Here is a 25,082-nt window from a genome sequence, read left to right as displayed (position 1 = left end):
ACCACGGGGGCAATTGTAACGTTACAGCCGACTCGGTAAAACTGTTACTATTGTACCTACGAAGCCATTTGGTCGAAATTGTAAAAAAAAATCTGTAATCGAAACAAAAGATGTGGTCAAAGGATATCCTATTAGATTCTCTAATCTTTAATAAAACCTGTGGTATTTAGAACTCTTTGAAACATGCACTATTACGAAAGCAATGAAACAATGAATGAGCCTAGTAAAACTTATAGTAGTTTCTTTGAATTCTTAATAAAGTATAGTACACGTCCGACTCACACTGCACTCGCGGCTGAGTGGCAAACACGTCTGTGCACGAATAAACCGTTTTAACTGTTTAGTCACGGAAATATTGCCAATGTTACTATTGTCCCTGGTCTACCCTACTTGTTAAAATTGTACTAAGATAAAATAAGCTAAATATTATTCAGCAGGAAAACGCTCGGCATGTAAGCACCCTAATGTTTTTAGTGAGTTTATCAATACAGCTAAGGCGGGTGTCCATCGTCGTTCAGTAGTGATTCGTTATCTACGTACGACGCACGCGCACAACATGGCACAGGATAACCTTGGCGCAATTCTTTACAAGACGAAAGACTTACGAATAGTAAGTACAATAATATTATGTCATATTGATATCCAGTTATTTGATGAATTAGTTGAAATTTTTTAACGTTTTGATTGAGATTTGTGTAATTGCATGTAAACTTCGGAGTTTTCGTAGGGAAAAGGGATACTTGTATTACGTATTCTTTGGTAGGGATTCCAGAACGACTGCGCCAATTTTTATGTAACTTTCACGCAATCTTCAAATTGGCCTAGAGTGATCCTGATATGTTATACCTTTCTTATATAAATTAAATTTTTATTAATTTAGTCTTTACTTATTTTACTTTTTATATGAGCGTACCTTTTACTTGTAAATTTTTGGCGGTTCACGAACAAATAAATAAATCCTCTGAAGTTTGTTACCTACCGAACGGATCTTATGTTTTTTATTAGGGTAATAGAATAGGGTCATTGCGACGATTATAGCCGATACACATAATCGGATTTGTTGCTAAGACTATTTAAAGTTACCACAGATTAAAGAGTAATAGTTAATAACGTAAGCGTCTCAAGACAGCTCAGTATCAATACCCCCTTAGATTAATAATTTATTTGTTAATCTGTGACCTCCACAAATCACATTAAACTGTCCTAGCACGCCAAAAGATGTTTTCACTTCAACAGCTAAGTAGGTTTTTGCTTATGCATTATAAATAACTAATAAGCCCCAGCGACCGAATACACGTAAAAAATCACCCGACGACCTTGCAACTAGTGTAATATTTAATATTAATTGGTATAAGGCAATAATATTATAGTATTGTATAAGGTATATATTTTAAACAAGTGACATTAACGTCATACATAATAATATGTTTTTGTCATACACTGTTGTTTTTTAAATATCTATTTTGTGTTTAATATATTATTGTTATATATTAGTTATTCAATATATTAAGTACCTACCTATTATATATTAAGTATTGAAATATTAGTCTCTTTAATGTTATATGAGTGGATTTTTAAAGTAATTGATATCTTAAAATTTAAATATCTAACCAGGATCAATGTCAAGAATCACTATTTAGAAATACCAGAAAATTCACAAATATTTTATTCTAGATCTTAAGGCGAAATCCAACGCAAAGTTCACATTAGTATTATATTGTATATCAAACTTAAGCCTTTGGGACTGGGACGCAACATTTGTCTTAAAAAATATAAATATAAACACTAATGAGTCGAAATTTTAACTCGAGTATTAAACATTAATTTTAATTAAATTTTAACTCGAGTATTTAACGTTAATTTTAATAACCATTACCACCAATTTTTTTTTTACTTACTTTAATTATTTTATTTACGTTGCATTGATTGATGATAATCGATTCCTACGTTAACATTAACTTAACTTTTTAATTATTATTGGGGGCACCGAGCTTCTAGCGAAAACAGTCGCCTTATTCTCGTACAGCAACAATAGTAGTAGAAGAATTGATAAAACAGTATTTGTAACTTCAGTTCAGTTCGTCGGTGCAGTTAAAGGGTAAACATGGTCGGATTTGATACGGTGGAACCATCATCGGACGGTCTGGTAGCGGACCATATTTGATGGTATTTCGCATTGTCCATCGAATAAATTTTTTACTATTTCCATCCGGACCGTACCATAGGCCGAGGCCGGATCAATTGGTGCGAGACACCCACCGGACTGTCCGATGGTGCTGCCGTATCAAATACGACCATCATGTGTTTAGCTCATTAAAGTTCTAGGGATATGATAGGAAAATACGACTCTAGACCTAAACGTGGATTGGATCAGAACTTAACGTCAAAGATTTTGAATTAACGTGAATAGCAGCGCTGCACTGTACGACCACGGGTCGGAGGAGCTGTTGTTGTTACGAATTACGATGGACGTAACGTGCGCAAAGTCAGATATACCTTTCTTATTAGTCAGATATATGCTATGTATTTTGACAATATAAGGTGTACTTTGGGGCTTGGTAATAATCAAGTTACTTAAGACCATGAATTATTTTGCACTGCATGGTTTATTTTATGCTATAACCGGATGCAACGGAAAAAACGACAGGTAAGAGACACTAATACAAAAATGTGTAGGATGAAGCCGGCAAAGAATGAGACAGAAATATGCATACTATTTTATTTTTATGTATGACGCGAGTAGGTATACCTTAATATATTCTTATGTCATACCCACGACTTATAACTGCATAGGCACCAGGAGAACATAAATATGGTAGCGGTGCTAGTAATGTCTTTCATAGCGGTTGTAATCATGTGTCATCCTAGCAACATGTACCAGGACTTCATATGTAGTTTAGAGGTTCATGCACAATGCAGGTTTCACTTCTGACATGTGTACCTACTTTGTACACACGCAATTTTTTTTATTTTTTTTCTATCGAGGAAACTAAGATTAATCAAATTTCCAAACTAGAGTACAATACAATGTAGTGAATCCTTAAAATATACATAAATATCATAACTAGCTGGAAGCGATTACGTATTACTGCGTCGGCGTGGCCTAAAGTATAAGTACCTACTTAATACAATATTTTGTTAATGCTATTTATTATTTACAGGAAACAATACCCCTACCCGAGACTCTCGGTGACAATGGTAAGAATTGATTTTATCTACTCCCATATCGTAAGTTTGAATTGTAAACTTTAAATCGAGTTAATAAGTAAACACAAAACCGAAAGTAAAAATAGAATCATAATTTTTATTATAACAACATTATATTAGTACATTTTTACCAATGCCTGAACGGCTCGATGAGCTCGATGACGAGTGACCATGTGTCAACAATATTAAAATAAAAAACACAATGGTGGATTTTTGTCACCAAATTCAATGATGGATTTAAGCTTCATAGGTTTCTTTAGAATAATAGGTTCATATTAATTGTGAAAGTGACACCGGTTTTTTAATTATGAATCAGAACACACCATAAGCTGGGAGTACCTCGACGCGGTGAAGGCTGTAATAGTTTAACAAGTGGGAGGCTGCTTTGCACAGGATGCCGGCTAGATTACGGATACCACTACGGCGCCTATTTCTGCCGTGAAGCAGTAATGTGTTAGCATTACTGTGTTTCGGTCTGAAGGGCGCTGTAGCTAGTGAAATTACTGGGCAAATGAGACCTAACATCTTATGTCTCAAGGTGACAAGCGCAGTTGCAGTGCCGCTCAGTATTTTTGGGGTTTTTCAAGAATCCTGAGCAGCACTGCATTGTAATGGGCAGGGCGTAAAAAAACTGTCTAAAACTCAAACTCATTCAATAATTACACTAAAAAAAAAATTCAAAATCTAAAACCCGACTGCGTTTCTGTGTAATTTTGAAATGAAAACCCTAAAACAAGAAGATCGACATACCCGATTTCACTTAACTTAGTAACTTAAATTTGTAGCGGTCGGTAGATTGGTAAAAGTAGTCAGTAGGTAGATTGGAGTAATCTGCAATGTAATAACATAGGTATATACTCTCAATTCAAAAATCTAATTGATTGCACTTTACTAAATAAGTTAACTTACTAAGTTAAGTGCAGTCGGGTATGTTGACTTTCTTTGGTTTAGGGTTTTTTAATTTTTACTAGTACTATCTATGACCTCATTAAGCAACAGTTTCATAAAGCTTATATATAATTACTATTAGTCCTCAGACAGACGTGGCAAGGTTTTTAAGTTAAGAACTTATAGACTCGGATTTCAAACAAAAATACTAAATGATGATCATAACGTCTTGTAGAACATTGTATTTATGCTTATTTGCAATTCTAATCCGACCGGATTTTATACATCGTCTTTATTTGACGACAAACAATACACTTTGAGCCCCCGCACACTAGGCCAGTAAAACATATGACGTGGTATGGGAGACCGCGCACTACGCAGCCACAAATTCCCGGCTGTGGCAACCAATACAACGCGCCTGTTTGCACGGCTACCAGCTGGCTGCGCGCAGTCAGAGCATGTGTAGGTGAATGTATGTGGCTGCCGTCAGTCTCCGCGCACTAGTAGTAGCAGTCAGATGTAATTGGGGTTCCGAACTTTTTCAAAAAATAACTTTGTATTTGGAGAAATACATTGAAAGCCGCCGTGCGTATTCTACGGCTGTTCCAACGTCGAAACGAGGTGTTACCATCAACTGACACAAATGCAACAGATGTCTCACGATTCTGAATTACTAGAATTATTTCAGGAGAACTTGACCTAATTAATTCATTATCATGCCAATATAAGAAATAAATAATAAATGTTATGACTTATTAAACATATTTTGTCATTTTCGCACTCACAAAGTAATCACAAGTTTTTCTCAAGCTCGCAAGGGGGTATCAATGCCGATTGAATTTCGTATTTTTTCCAAAAGATTATAAAACGATTGCACTGATATCCTCGTGTAGTTAAAATTCCAGTCTGGGAATGCACGAACATCTTTAAAATAGTAATTGGAATTAGCCTTTTGATTGCCTTTCTAGAGAAAGCATATGAATCCAGGGTCTTTTCAGTTCTTCCACATCCATATCACTCGACGGAAGGATCTAAAATAGTCGTCGATTGGCTGCTATAACTGGCTGCGGCAACCAGGCTGCCTAGTGCGTGGGGGTCCTTACTGTGGTATTATTTGCCAAAACAAAAACTCCGTCAAGATATACAAAATTATCATTTTTCGTATTGAAAAGCTGTTATTTTGATGTAATACATACTTTAAAAATAAAATTGAAGTGTACAATTATAATAATTAGCTTTTTTTAAATTTTTATGCGTAATATGTTTTAGCAAAAAACTGATATTTTTATGTGATACATTTATAGATTTAAATAAAAATAAAGTGTACATTTAAAAATATTTAGCTTTGTAATATTGCATTCATTATATGTTTTATAAACCGTCCATGTGCGTTCAGAACTGCACATTATGACCATCATAAAAATAGACTGTTTTATTAGATCATATTTCTCATCTGTAAAATGTTATTAGTGCTAAATAATAATAGTTTGTCTCGGAATTAAGAAAAACTATGACAGCTACCAGAAAACTTTTCATTACGACCGACTTTGACTTTGACTTTGATAGGCTACATGGTTAGATTGTCGTGTAAACGTACACGGGCGAAATCCTCAACGGATATTTATACATAGGTATAAGTACGTTTTTAACTATTATGGTTTAGAAGATACCTACAGCCCGCTAACAGACAGACTGAGTGACGAACACCGTAGTTTTATTTGGTACTTCGGTACTTTCTTCGGGTACTTATTTTATTTCAGCCTTTTCAACTGAATACGTGCTCCTAAAACTTATAGAATAGACTATAGAGTCTGCTGTTCGCATATATATGAATTTTAGAAGCTTGAAATTTTTTATCCCGTTATGGTATGGGCTCTTTGTGATTCAGCCTGTCAGTCTGTATTTTAAGTTTCTTATCTCATTGATTTCAGTGCCAATGATAACATAATTTGCATTAATAAGTTGCATGATAATAGCCACACCTAAATTGTATTCGTAATTGGTATCGAAATGAGTTAATTATAATAATTTGATTAATTTAATTTAAATAAATAGTAATATGTTATGTAGTTACCTTTTATATAGTTAAAAGTAGTACGGAGGTAGGGATAAAGTTATTTAGAATTTATTGGATTGATTTAATAATAAGTATGTTTTACTACACATTATCAGTAGGATTATACGTAGACCGTTCAAATAAAGTTAAGATAAAATAGCAGATACAATCATGGCTAATGTTACGAAACAGAATAAAACACAATACTTTTAAATTTATTTTTCGTTCAGTACGTCTGGGACGTCTGACGGTAGCTAGTCAACTCACTGATCTCTACTTATATACCACTGGACTTGCGGCTGTCAAAGTGCTTTTGTGCCTGTTTGTTATTCGCCATTTTGGCGCTGTTGGCTTCTATCAACAATAGCAAATTGTTGATTGAAGGCTGTTGGCCATGTAGCGAGAGTCTGCGGTACTAAAACTAGTGATGACAACCTCAGCAACCATCGATAGATGGTGGGAAACTATTAACAAAAAAAATTGTGTACTTTACGTTGATTCTTGAAGTATCTATAAATAACACGGAAAACGAAAGGTCCGGTCCGCCATTTGTTTTATACCTCAAAATTAGTTCTCTGGACGCTCGCGAGTGGCGCTTCAAATGGGTACAAAAAATTGCTGTCAAACATATGGAACAGCCTGTCCAGTGGTATTTATACAGGTCAGTGTAGTCAACTAGACTCTTTGTATCTTACTTCTGCTAACATAATAGTCTCTTGTAACTTATATGTCTACTGATGGCTTAGTATACAAAAGTCGTCGTAAATTAAGTAAATTACAATATTATGTATAAGTTGTAAAACAAAATAATTTCATTCCTTTCTAATTGTATAAAAATAATTTAATGATATTCAAATACACGCTATTATGCTGTATAATAATATTTTCATGGGTTATATGTATTCCTTCTTTATTGCAATATTGTTATTTCTACAAAAGTAAAATAGCACGAGGAATACCAATTTTTAGGGTTCGTGTTATGTTACGCCAAACAAGTGGCTAAAATTTCCTAAGAACTTCTTGCGTGCGTACATATTAAGTACACACATACTTTTAACTTAACAACCATTATTATAGAGGTACTCCTGAAAATGGACTGCGTGGGCATCTGCGGGTCGGACGTGCATTACTGGCAGAGTGGGGCCTGCGGACACTTCGTGCTGGATGCGCCCATGGTGATGGGCCACGAGGCTTCCGGAGTCGTTTGTAAGGTAAGCTAATAAATTAAACTTTTTACTATAAACGCACCGTAAATAGATGGAGTGATAAGTGAGAAGTTTTGATAGGAACATAATGTATTTAAATTAAAAAAAATTCAAATTCAAATATTTTTATTCAAAATAGGATTTTAAATCACTTATTGAACGTCAAAAACTACCATCCATTCAAAATAGTGTACCTCAGACCTGAGAAGAACGGGCGCAAAAAACTCAGCAGGCTTTTATTTATAAAAATATGTATTACAATGTTATATCGTACATAAATACGTACGTATAAATTGATAATTAAAGAGCCTGTTTTCGCTCAATTCCCAGTCTGTAGTATCATTAAGAAAATCATTTATGTTATAACCTTTACCACACAATTGAGGGAAAACCTAAAGAAACGGCAGAAAACCCTTAAGAATAGAAATTGGTAATAAAATTGGTAATTCGAGTGTTTCACGTTCAGGTCGTCATTTCTGCTGCGACAAAAGAACAACACAAAATCGTAATTTATAACTATTTTTTTGCATTTCCAAAGGCTTTAGAAAAATGTAGAAAATTATCATGATGTTCAGACTATTACGTAATACACAAATAGCTAAGGTATAAATTAAGTCATTACAATACTTTTTTGTTTTCCTAGACCGATAAGCCATAGAAACTTGTACTATCATAGCCAATTCGCATATATTTATCTTATCGTGACGCTGCCACATAATAACGTTTCATAACATTGCAATATATTGTATTAAAAAACGAGTTGTACTCCGCGAGTGCCATCAGAAATGAATACTAGAATATTAACGTTGTGTATTATTCAATATTTTGGAATGGTTAGGGATTAATTTCGCACGAATTGCTTTATTTGTCAGCATAAAAGTACTAGCATTTATGAAGTTAAATACAATATTCATTTATAAAAATTTAACAATTCAGAACTAATATTATAAGTATTTTACATTAAAAAGTTTATCTTTCAGAAAAACCAACTTTCATCCATAACATAACATTCAACGACCGTCTTACGAATTTTCGATCAAGTCACGTGACGCGAGTTTAACATTTTATACCCATCTTAAGAAAAGTGTTCAACGCCGCTAAATGCCTACGTTAAAAACTATATGCCTACGTTAATATCAATAGCTATAATTGTGTAGTTGTGGGTTCTACAATATGGTGCATTTACAACCTTTCCCGAAAATATGTGACATCGTGCGCCTTGTCCACGTAATGTTTACAAAAGAGTTTCGAAATAAAAAACCTGACACATTGAAATTCTGAATATTTAAAACCGAATAAAACTGGCTGACTTTTATGAATAATTAAACCTATAAAAGAATTCATTAAAACCAGTTATAACTCGTTATCAGCTAGAATGTGATATCGGGAGGTGTGTCAGTGTTACTACGGTGATCGTTTGTATATTATTTAATGTAATATCGTTAGTGGGCTACGTCGGGCGTACCTGATTTAGAAGTCAAGGTCAAACGCCAATATTTTCCGCCTTTGTGAATAGTTTTTAGTTATATATTATATAATATATTTTGTCTATGAATTTTCTGCCTTTTTACAATATTTTCTAGCTTAACAATTATTGTCTTCCTTCTTATGTAGGTACATATATTCCTTATAAAAAATACTTAAGTGCACGTCACATGCAGGCCTCTACGCACTGTTACCATGAGAAATTTAGTCATTGTTAGAGATTTCTTTAGCGTCTCGATGTCGGTGTCTTGTTAAGAGCAGGCCATGTCTTCTAAAACTACCATATTTTGTACTCCAAGAGGTTCAGATTAGGGCTGGACCAGGTCCTAATATAGGCTGGAACGTGCCATTTGTTGACAGGACTTAAAAAGCGTTTCACTAAGATTTTTCACAACACGATCTAATCTTCACCATGAATGAATGATGTCTCCTTGATAAGACACCCTCCATCAACCCCTGACTTACGCAGGATATGACCACTTTTCCCACCAATTGTGAAGCTTCTTTTGAGCTATAGCCCTTCACTTTGTGATTTTGGTTGTTGCTCTTCAATAATTGTAAATTTTTTTTCTCCACTCCACTGACTCCAAAAAAGGAGGAGGTTCTCAATTCGTCGGTATTTTTTTTATGTTTGTTACCTCAAAACTTACGTCTGGGTGAACCGATTTTGATAATTCTTCAATTTATTTATAAGCTGGTGCTTCCCGTGTGGTCCCATTGTAATTCGGTCCAGATCTGACAGTGGCATCCATGAAATATTGTTTTGGAAAATCGTAAAGTATTGTTTTGGAATAGTGTTTTTGAAGTCGGTTGTTTTATTGTAATTTTTTTTTTTCAACCGCGTATCGTGGCGGGTAGTATTTTAATCGAGCCACTCTCTTTACCAGTTAGGATTCATTAAGAACATGTCCATGTCCATTCCATTATTGTGATATATTATTAACCTCAAAAAATAAAAATTTGAGGTTTTTAAGTTGCAATAATATTTATGGCCTATTCTGGCCATTAGAAGTAATAATTTACCTTTTTTAAAAAAACAATATTAGTTTTCGGATTATAGTATAGTTTACTAGAGTTGACAACAAGACTTGTTATAACGTCCTGTGCAATCTTAATAATGGTAATTAAGAGTTTGTTTTCACAAACATTTCATTTATGAGGCAATACTGAAGTTAAATAAACACGTGTTATCTATGGGGTTATGTACAATCAGGTGACCCTTGTTTCAACTTAATGGTTAATATTTTTGTTCAGAATTACCATCAACAAAGTGTTACAAGTTATGTTTCTTACTTGAAATTGATTTTGTAAATCTAAGTCCTACTTACTTACCTATTAAAAGTTAAATTTTCAGGTTTATGCTCTCTTTTTTTTTCTTTTTTTGTAGTTTTTCTCAGGTCTGAGGCACGACTGTACCTTCTGCATAGTTTAGGTTTACATTATAAAATAAAATTTGGTTGAAATTCAAGTTTAATATAGTTCTTGACAGGTTGCGACCTAGTAGTTTTTTATATCTCGGATTTAAAGAATTTCCTATGTAATATGATTTGTTAAATTGATATTTGCAATTCATTTCTTAATACTTAAACTCTGTGTTCGAAGTATGTATTTTATATTAGTCAATGTTCTTGTGACTAGTCTCTACTCATCTTAACAATTACACACTTCTCAACAATTTTAATTTTTTAAGTGATAAATACTTCTGGGACTATACGGAGTATTATGTCAAAGTTATTTCTTAAAAGTGAGGTGCTGCAGTCAGACTATGATTCTCAATAATATGTTGGCAATGAAAACATTCATTTTTTACTTTTTAAGAACAAATTTCACAACAGTCCATATTATAATTACAGCTGTGTCATTGTAAATCTCTTAGCATTACATAAAATTTTAAGTATTTTACATACATTTGGGAAAAAATACCTAGGTAAGTAAAGAACGTGACCGTGAAAGTGAACTTTAATTCGTACGCATTAGATACCGTATTCGACTCTATAAATAAATTAAGCGATACAATCTATAATTAATCAATAAATCCTTATACTTTCTTAGAGTTATAATATCAAATTAAATTGTGCTTTATTATTTTCATTGTTGGTGGGTCAAGGACTACAAACGACAAAATTTGTTGTAAACATTTTATTGGAGGGAAAAAGGTTAATATGTAAGGAAGGGCCTGTGTTGAAGTATTTCTAGATTTATCGAAAGCCTTTCATAAAGTTTCAATTCCCATCCTATTGCGAAAATTCGAAGCATACGGGTTTCGAGGAATTATAGTGGATTGGTTTACCAGCTATTTGACGGATAAAAGCCAATGTGTTAAAGTTGCTGATAAACTTAGTGACCTGAGACCAATATCCGTCGGTGTAACACAGGGCAGCATTTTAGGCCCTACCCTGTTTGTATTATATATTAATGACATTATGTTTATCCCATTACAAAATGCTGAGATCCTGTGTTACACTGATGACATAGCTATTTACTGTACAAACTGTACTAGACGTCCAGCTCTAAAATGCACTTGCGACCACACAAATAGAGTTTTTCTTATGTTATTATTATAAAGCATCTATTTAGCCTTCGGACAATCAATCGTAAATTATTGCATTCTAGACTGAGGAGGTACCAATTCCACCAACCTCATAAAATTGGAAAGAGCGCAAAGAGCTTGTAGCTGTACCTACAACCAATAATATCAATTAATACAAATGTCTAATATCTAACTTGTAACGTAGCATTATAGATCGTAGAAATATTAATCGTGCATAATAACTGTAATAAGCGTATGCCGAAAGATTCGTTCTGAAAAGAACATTTTATTTTATATAACGTAACATCAACTCATAGAATCATACAGATCACCAGTAGTCATCTCATTGATGTACGAGCATCGTCACGTTCTCTCGACGACCGCACATATACTCACGTGATCAGTCATATGCTCCGCGTTACACAACCGCACAGCAATGCCGAGCGGACTCGACTGACGCGTCGGGACTCGGGGGTCGCTATTCATGCAATTTTAATCAATGAGCGACAGAGTAGGTGCTGAATGCTCATTGACATCGTATGATCGAAACCGCGCTCTCTGGCCGGCTTACTGCGATAGCATTAGTTTTAGAGCGAGATAGAACACATAATATTATTCTCAATTCTTATTGAATGAAACGTTTTACTATTGGTTAAAATGTAAGCTTTAGTATTGGTGTGTATTTTCTGAACTTGTAAATATTTTTTAAGTAACAATTGTGATTGGTTAACTAGTTTTAAGGATTTTGTATATATATATCATGTAACTTTCAAATAAATCATATCTTCCACATATTCCTCACAGTCAAGCAGTTGTTTTATTTAATCGCCAAACGATCAGTCTCTAAAAGCTGTATTAAAAGTCGCTTTGAGGACACCGAGTAGATACCCAACGAATGATTTGTACAGCGACGCCTGAGCGTCGCACCTGAGTACTCAGTGTTCCAAAGCTTTACCTGATAAGAGTAATGCGATGCTTGTCCACAAAACAGCTCTGAACTCCAAAGAGTACAATACATTGCATTGCTTAGAAACCGAGTTTACAAATTGCCTGTTACCACTGTCATAACTGCATTTGCATGTCGTTTTCCAACCTTTTTGTACCACACGAATTTATGATAAACTGGTCCAGCTATGTAAATTTAAAGAACACTCCAACTTCAAGGCTAAAGAGCTTCAAAATACTTAATACAATTATCCTATATGGAAACCGAAAATGTTCTTATGGTACTATCCTATAAAAATATGTAATTCACAATACATACACTTTCACCTCCATACACACACAATTAATACTTGTATAGTTATTACTTTTAGTTTTTTCTTTATTTGATTAGTTAAATTTTAGTAATTAGCTTGTTGTTGTTAATTCTAATATTTCCCCCAGCAGCGTAAAATGTTACTGTGTACTTGTAAACTGCGAAATAAGTGATTTTGTATTTTTTTTGTACTTTCGTCTTAAAGTGTATTTTAGTTCTATATAATTCAACATACTCTGTTAAATAGGATTATAACCCATAAAATTGTTAAGTAGGTACGTATTAGTCAACAGATGCTGTTATCAAAAAGCGCGGCAATTCATACATAAACAATGCCATTAAGATTATAATAATTAAATTCTTACATAGATTAGATACAGACGGCAATATAAATTTTCCAACCATAAAACTACTGACGCGATTTTATACAGGTACCAGGAGGTAAGAAGTGTGTTAGTGGTATTTAACTATTTTATATTGTATTAACAAGTAGGTACCTACCTACCCACTGAAAGAGAGAGGGTTAACAAAAAGGTTAGTGATGCCTTGTTAAAGTTGGAAGGGCATATTTAAGGTTTTCTTAAATATTATTATTTTTATTGGAACGAATCGCAAATAATCTATATTCAACTAGATAAGTACTTGATTATTTTGTTGTCAACATAGTACCTACTGTACCCTAAGCAATTTTTTACATCATTACATTTTTCCTTACATTGACAGAATTATTCTCTAACTAATAAAACATACAGCACCTAACTACATCGATTGCAAACAGACAGCCTCAATAAAATTATGTGTTATCCAACGAGAGAAAAGATTAATTTTAATCGGTAGAAGAGTTTGTTTGAGCGGTATTATGACGTACGGTTCAAAATAATTGTTTAGTTGGTGCTTCAGAAAACTCAAGTTGATCGTTCTTCACTGACTTACTTTTACCTACTATTTACTCTTTATTCTGTGCTTTTGCCATTTAATTGAACTAATGGATGCTGTTGCCCAATTATATTGATCTGATTTATCACTGACGCTCATTTATGCATTGCACTCAATAAAAAAGTACCTATTTTGTCTACCTAACCCCCTATTCATAATAGTCTACTAACTTAAAGCATTGCTAATTCTCACTGTCTTTTTCTATTGACCTAAGTCAGAATGAGTAAAAACACTCCTTAGCGGCTGTTTTAAGTTAGCGGACCATTATGAATAAGGGGGCTAGTGTTTACCGCATCGAATATGATGAGCTTAGTTCGGCCGGGGCGCTTTTAGTATTTATTATCTTCATAATATTAATATCTTCTTGAAAAAATAATGATAAGATATCTTTGAATTACCTACTGCAGCAGACATTTCATGTAATTTTTAAATAATTATTACCACAGCTTATAATTAAGTATATTAAATCATATTTGTTTTTGCACGTGGCAATACTTCTCAACGCTGTAGGTATTCGCTACCATTTAGTGTTTAATGTTATAGCAAAGAATTTAATTATTATAATAATAGGTACCTACAAGTAGTTATAGTGAGTATGTGGATGCGACAGGCCCTAAGGAATACAGGCGGGGTTTCTCTTTAGGTGTATAGCCGTATATGCCAACCTGTGGAAAACCTCTCTCTCTCTCAAATGTCTTCGCTCGCGTTCGGTTAGCACAAACACTTTCGATTTCCTACGTTAGCTGTCAAGGCCTTGAGCACAGCGATATGAAGGTATATTCCCCCGGCAAGGATGAGTCGCACCGCGGAATAAGCAGTGGTGGTATCCAGGGTCGGGTTCGATGCGATAAAAGAGCCTCGGGATCAGCTTTCATTTCGCGTCATGGGCCAGCGCATCTCTGTCCTTTGGAACATAATGCTTGCATTCACAATCCCCGACGAAATAATAATAATGCAACATATCATATATTTGCAATGTTATCGTAAAACAAGTGGAATTTTATTGGAAAACGCGTACTTAATCCAATATGGTAATAATCATTTCATCCTTAACGTTAGTACAACATAATACTATTGTTGGCTAGAGCTGTAACAGATAAGAGAGGTCAGAACGTTATGGTACACATCGTGAGATAAGTAATATAATAATCGAACATAATATATTACATTATTGTTAAATAGTAAATCACACGATTTGAGGTTTGATGAGTATACCTCATCAAAACCTCAATATATATATATACCTATTTCGACGCACGACGCAAGAGATTTGACTATTATGAATTTGTTATTACACTAAAGTGAAGAGAAAACGTTGTGCAAAGTAACTGTCAAAAATAATAATTATATTAATTTAGGTAGGTCAAATGCCTATCGCATGACGTACTGACAAAAGTCACTTATACTTTATATGTAAATATTCCTACTCTGTGGTTATACATTTTACTAACTACCGGCCTACGAAAAATTGTGCTACTACTTATGTGAAGATTTGGCAAAAAACTAATTGCCACTCTTTTATTGTCACATATTCGTTTAGAATAAAAGGTTTTATATTTATGCAAAATACTTGTTTAAGTATAAATCCTATATTTGTTAGCATTTTTGCAAAATTATTTTGTTGTATCTGCATCTAGCACGATAATTTGTAGCCTTTGTCCCGACCTCTTGTTAATAAACTTTGGATAAACATAACGTTCCTCTCCGTTCGCCGATTTTGATCAAATACAGCATAAATATTTCTCCAGGCTAAGCTGAAGGCAGTCATGAAGTTTCATCAAAAACTGCCCAGTTCTAAAGATTAGTGTGTACAAAAAAAATAAACAGACATTTTTAATAAAGTTTGCATTTTTGTGTTCAGTTCAATACACAGACACGTCGACTCAGAGATAGAAGATGAGCGCGTAACACGAGAAACTTATGATAAGCTGTGTAGGTACATAAAAATGGCATGAAAATACATGACTACCCCTATAGCCCAGTGGTTAGTTCTTCAGGTAGATTCGAGAATGGTTTAGATTCACAATTGAACTACCTCCTAAGCGGCTGGACCGATTTTTTTGTGTGTTCCAGTGAATTTGAGATTGGCTTAGATTCTCAATGATTTTTCAAATTTAAGACGTGTGTACAGGACAACGTCTGTCGACTGCTGACCCAGCAAACGTTGTATAGCCGATAATAAAATCGCGATACAAAATTAACTGTTGATCGTAGATGGGTGAAAATTTGAAGTTGTATGTACTTTTTAATGCTGACTGACTCTGAATCTATTTAAGAAAAATGTCAAAAAATTAAAAATAAATCGTCGAAAAATCGATGAAAAAGATGTTGTCCGATTCTCAGACCTACCCAATATGCACTCAAAATTTCATGAGAATCGGTCAAGCTGTTTCGAAGGAGTTTAACTACAAACACCGCGACATGAGAATTTTATATATTATATGACCTTTCAAAACGAGTCTCATGTAAGAACTGTCTTAATCTCCATCACGATTCATGTTGAAATCGTGTCAATGACTTACAGTAAGTACATAATACATTGTCTCGAGAGATTTAAATTGTTGCGGTACATATAAGTCCGTCAATTTAACTCAGGATCGAATGACAGCTCTAGGATGTACGGTCAATAAGAAAAACCCAATACAATCGGTTTAAATCGAGTAGGCTTGTAAAAGTTGAATTTAAGCTCTCTCTAAATTATCGATCCATTTTTTTTTAGAACGCTCAGGGGCACTTGCCGAGCATAAAATCACAAAATGCTGGCAGATCCAGGTGGAGCTCTTGAAGAAAAGTTATTGGGCGATATTTCGGACATTGTGCAAAAGGAATATTAACCATTATTGTAGAAAATAAAATTTCGCATTTTTATTTTTTGTATTTTTTTGTAAACTTTACTGTTTACGATATATATATATATATATATATATATATTTATTTATATTTATAAACAACGGACAGTCGTAGTAATAGTGTTCCCGTTGGTTATCTTTCGGGAAGGGAACTATGAAATGGCCCGCTGAGTTCATTTCGCTCCTTCTTCTCATGTCTGATGTCATGATGAGGCATATTTCCTAAAATGTGAGGTAGATTTTTATTTTCGATCCAATGATAGAGCAAGAGTATTCGTGGCGAGGCGAGTTGTGAATAACTAATATTATTATTATATACACCTATGCACAGATGTGAGATGACAACGAATAGACCAAGTCACGTGATTTCCAGATGGGTGCTCAAGTGAAGCACTTGTCAGTAGGAGACCGCGTGGCCATAGAGCCAGGTGTCCCGTGCCGCTACTGCGAGTTCTGCAAGACGGGCCGCTACCACCTGTGTCCTGACATGAAGTTCTGCGCCACGCCGCCCGTCCACGGCAACCTCGTCCGCTACTACAAACACGCCGCTGATTTCTGCTACAAGTGAGTACTTAGTATTGTTCCTCTCCTCCTCCTCTCCTCTCCCTCCCAGTGCCGGACTAAGCAAGCGCGGGGCCCGTAGCAAATTCTATTGAGGTCTTAGCCCTTGCTTTACTATGCGATATCAAAGTGCGAAAGACTCAATACTCAACACGTCTTGTATTTGCCTTTTTTTGGGTTAATTTTTTTTAGTTAATTATTTATAGACAACTACCAATAGATAAGTATTTTAATGAGGAAGTAAATTGTTGCAAGCCCTGTTTAGAAATTAAATATTTTATCGAACTTAAAAAGTATAATTTTCTGTTATTTAGTTCAAGATGCAATCTTGAAGAAAGACGACTTTTGATCGAGAGGGCTTGCTTGATCTCGTCGGCTAAAATACGATATGACAGTATTAAGACTTTGTTGAAGTTGTATATTCTAGCGATAGCTGGAAGGGTACGTATCATTATTATCGGGGACTGTAGCAATTGTTTACTCTTGCTACGTGGTTACTCCGGCACTGCCTGCTCCAGTGGCTCGTGGTCACCCTTTTTAACTGTATCGTTTTAGCAGTGTTGCCACCACCCCTATTTTTGTCATTGTGCGTCAAATTGCGGAACGCTGCGCCAGTCATTTACCTTTCACTTACTATTTACTACTCTTCCTCTTCTTTTCTGTGTTACTACTTTGATAGTTACTACTTCACATGTTACTCGCTGGTCACCCGCCAGTTGTTTCACTTCTAGTACCTTCTCATTTCTATTACTCAGATCATAATATTTTTCATTTACTCGTTTCGTTATTCTAAAATATAATCTCTCATGAAAATGTATTCGCCATTGCCACTGTTCTTGTAAATTATTTGATAAACACTGCTTGTACGAGAACAGCTGTGTCAATATTGCATGGAGAAGAAATAGCAAATGTCCCAGATATTTTTAAAATTACTAAAGGATTATTAGAACTTCACTAGAACAGTCAACGCGATGATTGGAAAAAGTCAACGAAACTCCGTTCAAGCTATATAATTTACATTTAATAGAACTTTAAAAATAAGTATAATATAGATAAAGTAATATAAATATAATGTAGATATCTATATACTTATACTAGATGACCCAGCAAACGTTGTATTGCTATATAAAGTAATAAAAATTTTTTTTGGGTATCAAAAGTAGATGCAACCGATTCTCAGACCTGCGAAATATATCATAGGTACTACAAATTATTGTATTCGATTGCAATCTTGCAACCCTATAGCGGATTTGTGTATCGAATAGAATAATATAAAAATAGTTGTAGATCGTAGAAGGGCGAAAATTTTAAGTTGTATCTATTTTTAATGCTGAATCATAATAAAAAAAATTTAAAAAAAAATCAATACAATAAAAATATAAATTAGGGGGACTACCCTTAACATTAAGGGGGATGAAAAATAGATTTTCGATTCTCAGACCTACTCAAAATGCACACAAAATTGCATGACATTCGGTCTAGCCGTGTTAGAGGAGTTTAACTACAAACACCGCGACACGAGAATTTTATATATTAGATAAAGCACAAAGACTGCGTTGGAAATTGAAATTTTATTTTTGAGCAAACACAATAGGTACAGATACATAGGCTGCACTAAAAGTCTCGGGAATGGAATATTTCCACTATTCCTGTCATATTAAAGTCTTTTGAATTGAAAAATCCTTGGTTTTAAAAATCGAATACCATTTATTTATTTAAAAAAAGATTCCCGGTCTTGTCACGTGGTCTTGTCAAACTTGTTTAGTTGTTGAGAAAATGGAATTGACTCGAGAAAATTCTAGAGCGATGATTTATTATGACTTTCGAAGTGGTTTAACACAAAAACAGTGTGTTGACCGGATGATTTCTGCATTTGGTGATGAAGCCCCATCCAATACCACAATTAATCGCTGGTTTGCTGAATTTTAACGTGGACGTGTCAAGCTCAGTGATGATCCCCGTCAAGGTCGTCCAAAAACTGCAGTCACCAAAGAAAACGTTGATGCTGAGCGTAAGCTGATTGAGGAAGATCGACATGTGACATACCGCGAAATTCAGGCAACTTTAGACATTGGCATGAGTCAAATACAAATAATCTTGCATGAACAATTAGGTGTAAAAAAGTTGTTTTCTCGATGGATGCCGCATTTGCTCTGTGAAGAGCAAAAAGCGGCTCGCGTTACTTGGTGCGTCAGAACTCTCGAAAGATTCCACGCAGGATCCTCAAATGCTGTATACAACATCGTATCAGGTGACGAATTCTGGATATACGTGTACGAACCCAGTCACGAGTTTGGGTGTTCGAAAATGAGTTAAAGCCTACAAAAATGGTGGCCACGTTTGTCTCCAAAACCGGCCATGTTGCGACTATTCCTCTTGAGGGACAAAGAAGGGTTATGCAGAATGGTATGCTAGCATTTGTTTGCCACAGGTCGTTTCTGAACTCCGTAAAGAGAACTGCAACCGCCGCATCATCCTCCATCACGACAATGTGAGTTCTCACACCGCGCACAGTCCAAAAGAGTTTTTAGAGCAAGAAAACATAGAATTATTAGACCATCCACCGTACAGCCCCGACCTAAGCCCTAATGATTTCTATACTTTCCCTAAAATAAGGAATAAATTGATTTTCATCACCTGAAGAAGCTGTGGACGCCTACAAAACGGCCATTTTGGAGATCCCAACTTCCAAATGGAATGGTTGCTTCAATGATTGGTTCCATCGTATGGAAAAAGGTGTCAAATTTCGCGGAGAATACTTCGAAAAGCAATAAATACATTTTTAAATAGTAATGTGTCACTTCCTTGATTCCCGAAATTTTCAGTGCCGCCCTCGTACACCCCATAATATATTGTTGGAAAGGTCTTGATGATATGAACATTGTTTTGTTATTCGGTAGATTTCTCGTGACAGGCATCGTCATGCTCGCCTTAATACCTCTGCTTGTGGCAGCGACGTGGGGCGGGTCATTCCCTTCCCTAAAATATGGTCGAAGGAGGCGATGGCTGGTCCATGAGTCATGCTCGTGAACGGGCGCTACTCGTGGTGGCTGGATGATCTTGTTACCGGGAGGTCTGCTTGATGTGTTTTTTTTTTATTATTATTTCCTTAAAGTTAAAGTTATAATATATTTTATTTTATGAAACGCCCAGAAGCTCAGTAGTTCATCTTGTGACAACCCGCGAATGTCGCAATTTGCGGGGTTCCACAGTACATGCTTGCTGGGCCACTCATCGATGTGCTGCCACTTTTCTGATGCACTACAACTACTTTCTACTGCAGCATCTCTTGTCTATATCATCACGTAAACTTGGGCAATAGAGGTCGTACGGCATGTTCATGAAGTCGTGCACCGGTTGAATCGGTAGGCACTGGCAAATTATCCATTATCTTGTCGGTTGTCCATTATCTTGAATTTTTCACGCAATTTAACACCGTTTTCTGCTAGATAAATAATTAGGTGATTTTTCCCAAGAACCTTTCTAATAAAAAGAATGCGTTTGGAAAAGCATTTCTTTTTCACGCGTGCTACTTAGTTGGTAATGAATGCTATAATTATGGCGGTAAAAGGGCGGTAGTGAGTCCGTAGCACAAGTAACAAACGACATTTTTCAGACTACCCGACAACATAACAATGGAGGAGGGCGCACTGCTCGAGCCGCTGTCGGTGGGAGTGCACGCGTGCCGGCGCGGCGGAGTGTCCGCGGGGGACGTGGTGTTGGTGCTGGGGGCGGGCCCCATCGGGCTCGTCACGCTGCTGGCGGCCAAGGCCATGGGAGCCAGCAGGGTGCTCATTACAGGTGACATTGTTTATAAATATTATTTATGAGGTAATCACGTGCATGTGTGTTAAGTTAGTGATTATCATTATTGTTTAAGCAATACGACATATAACAGACTATCGAACATAATTCATTATAAACGCACATAATATGAAGCTAGTGCGTACTTACTTCTTTAGAGTTATATTAAAATTATTTTCTTCTCGCATTCAAACAAGCCTTCACATTCATAAATCAACGAAATGTCAGAATAAACAAATACTAGAATAGTTATTTATGCAACTGTTGTGTACTTGCTTACTGCTAACAAAGCCAGCCCTAGTAACCATAATATCATCCAAAGGAGTATTGTAATGAAAACGGCTCATGTAATGTTGTATTGAATTTCATTACAACACTCGTTTGGATAGTGTTATGGTTATTAGGACTTTGGGTGTTTTATAACCTACCTGTTTTAGAATCTTTAATAGAGGATTTAAAGCATGGGTGAAGATAAAATTAATTTAAATACTCTGTTTTACACGCGTTATAATTTAAAAAACATTTTATTCAAATCTGTGACACTAGGCGTTTGTCATAATTATCACTCATATAACATATTAATATTATTTGACCACACGGCCGATAGACAACAAGACCCAAAGTGTAACCTTTGCTTAATATTGGGTGATATTTGTTATAAAATAAAATAAAATTCATTTAATTCAGACCATTAAAGGTACACGTATTACGCGTACACCTTCCTTAAAGGCCGGCAACGCTCCTGTGATTCCTCTGGTGTGCAAGAGATTGTGGGCGGCGGTGATCACTTAACAACAGGTGACCCGTACGCTCGTTTGTCCTCCTATTCCATAAAAAAAAAACCATTATAAATCCATATATTGTTAGTGGAGTCATACTTAAAACTATGTAAGTAAAATAAAAAATTAGCAAAATTATTAAAACATTTGAACATTATATTTGATTTAAATTAATTCATAAGTCTGCGTTGTTTTGAGGAATGGGGGGTGTGTTATGACGTCGGGTAAAATATAGGATACCTATATAATAAGTAATCGGAGTAAAACCTTTATAGCATATGGTATTTACGTAACTTATTATTTTTTAATGTGTAATGTATTTTTCATAAATATGGCAAACATGTTCTTTATAAAATTAATTTTAAATCAATTTAACATGTTTATGCAAATAAATACTTTGACCTTGACGATAGTTATTTCACAGAAAAACTGTTTTTATTAATACCTACAGTTAAAAGCATTTAAAGTACGAATATACAAGTAAAATAAATAATATTCTTTCGTTATATTACATTATTGCGGCGGCCAGTAAAAGAGGCATTGTACATTTTAGTATGTTGAGTACTTTTCTCAACTCCACAGAGTACTTTAAATTATACTGAAACTCTCTCGTCTATGTACCTATAAGTTGTGCGCGCACATTAAAAAACATCACTTATGATGCTAATTGGCTAATCTTTTGGGACCATTGTGCACACCTGTTAAGAAAAATACGCCAGTTAAAGGTCCAAGCGGAATTTATAACGTCTTAAATCAATGTATTACATAGTCCATTGATTATTATTTATTTGGTTGTAAACATTTATATATTTCTTCGCAATGTTGATAATATTATGTTGCCGGTTTCTTAACACCTAGAAACATAATTTGTAGTATTTTTATGTTACTAATTATTATTGTGTTTGTATTTAAGATATTCTCGAAAGTCGCCTGGAGACGGCAAAGAAACTGGGTGCCGACCACACGATCCTGGTGGCCAGAGACTCGAACGAGGCTCATCTCGTACACCAAGTTCATGAGACCTTGGGAGGACATCCTGACATCTCTATAGATGCCAGTGGGGCGCAGTCCACCGTGAGACTAGCTTTATTGGTGAGATCATATCTATAGCCTTTAATCATCAAACTTTCTTAAGGGAATATTATGTACTCTGTTGACAACTGCATAAATAAAATTGCAGGCGACAAAGTCAGGTGGAGTGGCGGTATTGGTGGGTATGGGGAGCCCCGAACTGACGCTGCCTATCGCCGGAGCTCTGGCGCGAGAGGTGGACATCCGGGGCATCTTCAGATACGTAAACGAGTGAGTTTCAGCACCATAGAATTATATTATTATATTTATTTATATTTCTATTCGTTCGTTTGCTTCTCTACCTACATAATAATAAATATGGTGTATTTTGAAACTAGTGTGCTTATATTATTAGTATTGGGCATTACGCTTGAGCTCGTAATAGAGGAAAAATATTATAATAATCAACCACCATACCAAAAACGTTGGCAATAAATATTTGCATAAAAGTTATCAAAATTAAGGAGGTTAATCTAATAATAATTTTTAGGTATGTATTTTAATATTTAGGGTCTAACTTACACATTTTATTGAATAATGCTGCATAATAAGAATTTGTCAGTACCCTTTTGTAGTACGTCATGCACATCATGGTATACCTACATAACAACAAACAGGTCAGCCGACTAGAGGCTTCGCTTTTCAAATGTTTGAATTTCCTAGAATTATTTTGGCACTTAGCTACTCAAAATTAAAAAAAAATTGTTACTGAATGTTTATTTGGTTTTCTAAACGTTATTAACATAAATTACTTTTTAATGATACCACATTGGGAATGGATCAACCGACCGATGCATTTTTATAAATATTGTTAAACCGAAATAATATAAAAAAACCGATGAGTTTTTGCATCCGTTCTTCTCAGATCTGAGGCATATATTTTCCGATGGATGATAAATTTTGACGTAATATATAAGTGATTCAAAAAATCCTGAGACAGAAATAATATTTGGAAAACTATTGGAGTTGTAAATATGTAAATGAGTTTCTTGCCATTACTTCTCATAAGCTCAGCTTTTCCAAAGTAATAGTAGATAAGTTCATATTTTGTTGTTATAGGAACTAAATAAACGTGTTTTAATAACAAATGATTATTAAACACCTACTTATAATTCAACAGGTACCCCATCGCACTCTCCTTGATCGCAAGTGGGCAGATCAACGTCAAACCTCTCGTGACTCACCACTTCTCTCTAGAAGAGTCCCTGGAAGCCTATGAGGTCGCCAGAAAAGGTCTTGGCATCAAGGTCATGATCCACTTGCAGCCCAGGGATACCAATAACCCTAAAAAATTCGTCGCTCAATAAATTGCCATATTATAAAATTCACTCACTCAAATTAACGAATTTATTGAATTGTGTTGCATTAGTTTTCGATTCAGTTTAAAATATATTCATGTAACTATATGGTTAGGATTGTTGTAAAGTTACCTATGCTGAACTTGTTAAACGTGTTCAGATAAAAAGCATTTTTCTCCTTGTGCATACCCATTTTCAAGAAGTTGCCTAGTTTTCAAGACATAACAGAAACTTCCAAGTTCTTAATCTTCCAAGATCATAATGCATTATTTATTAGTTTTAAGCTAAGCCTTCATAACTATCCAGGTGTAATTTTTTTCTTTTTTTTTAACGCTAAAAGTGGGACAAGAGTAAACCATTGTTTTACCGTATGGATATTTATCGATATACTTAGTATTACAAAATATCTGTGCGAGAGAAATAGTGTATCCTTTAAAATTACATCCTATTGTATGTTAAAGCCGTCATAGCAGAGATGGTATATTAAATTATTTATAAAAAATACAGGGAGTATCGGATTTATTTTATATTTTTGTTAAAAGCTCCACAATTATTACTGTAGTTTATTACTATCTAGTCAATCTAAACATTGTTGTCTATTTCGCACCTGAAAAATATGAAGTATTTTGTAATACCTACGTACATAATTAAATACAAATTTTATTTAGAACTATGATTGTTTTATTGCATTCTAGTTTTATCCCGAAATGTTAGGATTAAATTCAGACAACATTCATACTCAAAAAAAAGTTGGCCAGGCAGATGTGAATCATCCGAGAGAATATTTAAATTTCTAATTATTATAAACAAAAAACCGATAAAATATTATAAGAAATAAAAAAACAAAGGCTTGTGGATTATTCTACATTTTCTGACACGGATGTTCGGAACCTAACGGAATCTGATCTCATAATATGTATGTAAGTCTGGTTGTAGATACCTATATTAAATTAAAAACTGTCAATATGATATTTTTTAATTTCATCTCAGCCTCCCCAAAAACCTTGTACACATGTTGTACACGATATCCATGCTTTGGTAAAGATCATTTTAGATTATTTCAACAATATATATCCATATTGTTGAAAGAGATGATGATGAGAATCCGATGTTCTCGAGGGGGCAGATAACGAATTTGGGATAATTTTTAAATCC

The 25,082-nt window shown here is 34.8% G+C and overlaps 1 protein-coding gene across 1 annotated transcript; it reads left to right on the top strand.

The window, feature by feature from the left end:
• Positions 1–495: 495 nt before the first annotated feature.
• Positions 496–24,597, top strand: LOC126975510 (sorbitol dehydrogenase-like). Its single transcript, XM_050823441.1, has 8 exons — positions 496–610; positions 3,162–3,198; positions 7,229–7,362; positions 16,788–16,978; positions 20,592–20,776; positions 22,472–22,650; positions 22,739–22,860; positions 23,750–24,597. Exons 1-8 carry the CDS (start codon positions 557–559, stop codon positions 23,934–23,936), a joined length of 1,089 nt encoding a protein of 362 aa, XP_050679398.1. The 5' UTR covers positions 496–556; the 3' UTR covers positions 23,937–24,597.
• Positions 24,598–25,082: the final 485 nt, after the last annotated feature.

This window comes from Leptidea sinapis, chromosome 36, assembly GCF_905404315.1.
Source record: "Leptidea sinapis chromosome 36, ilLepSina1.1, whole genome shotgun sequence".
Lineage (NCBI taxonomy): Eukaryota > Metazoa > Arthropoda > Insecta > Lepidoptera > Pieridae > Leptidea > Leptidea sinapis.
Note: the sequence above shows the minus strand (reverse complement) of the source record. Positions and strands in the feature narration are given on the sequence as shown.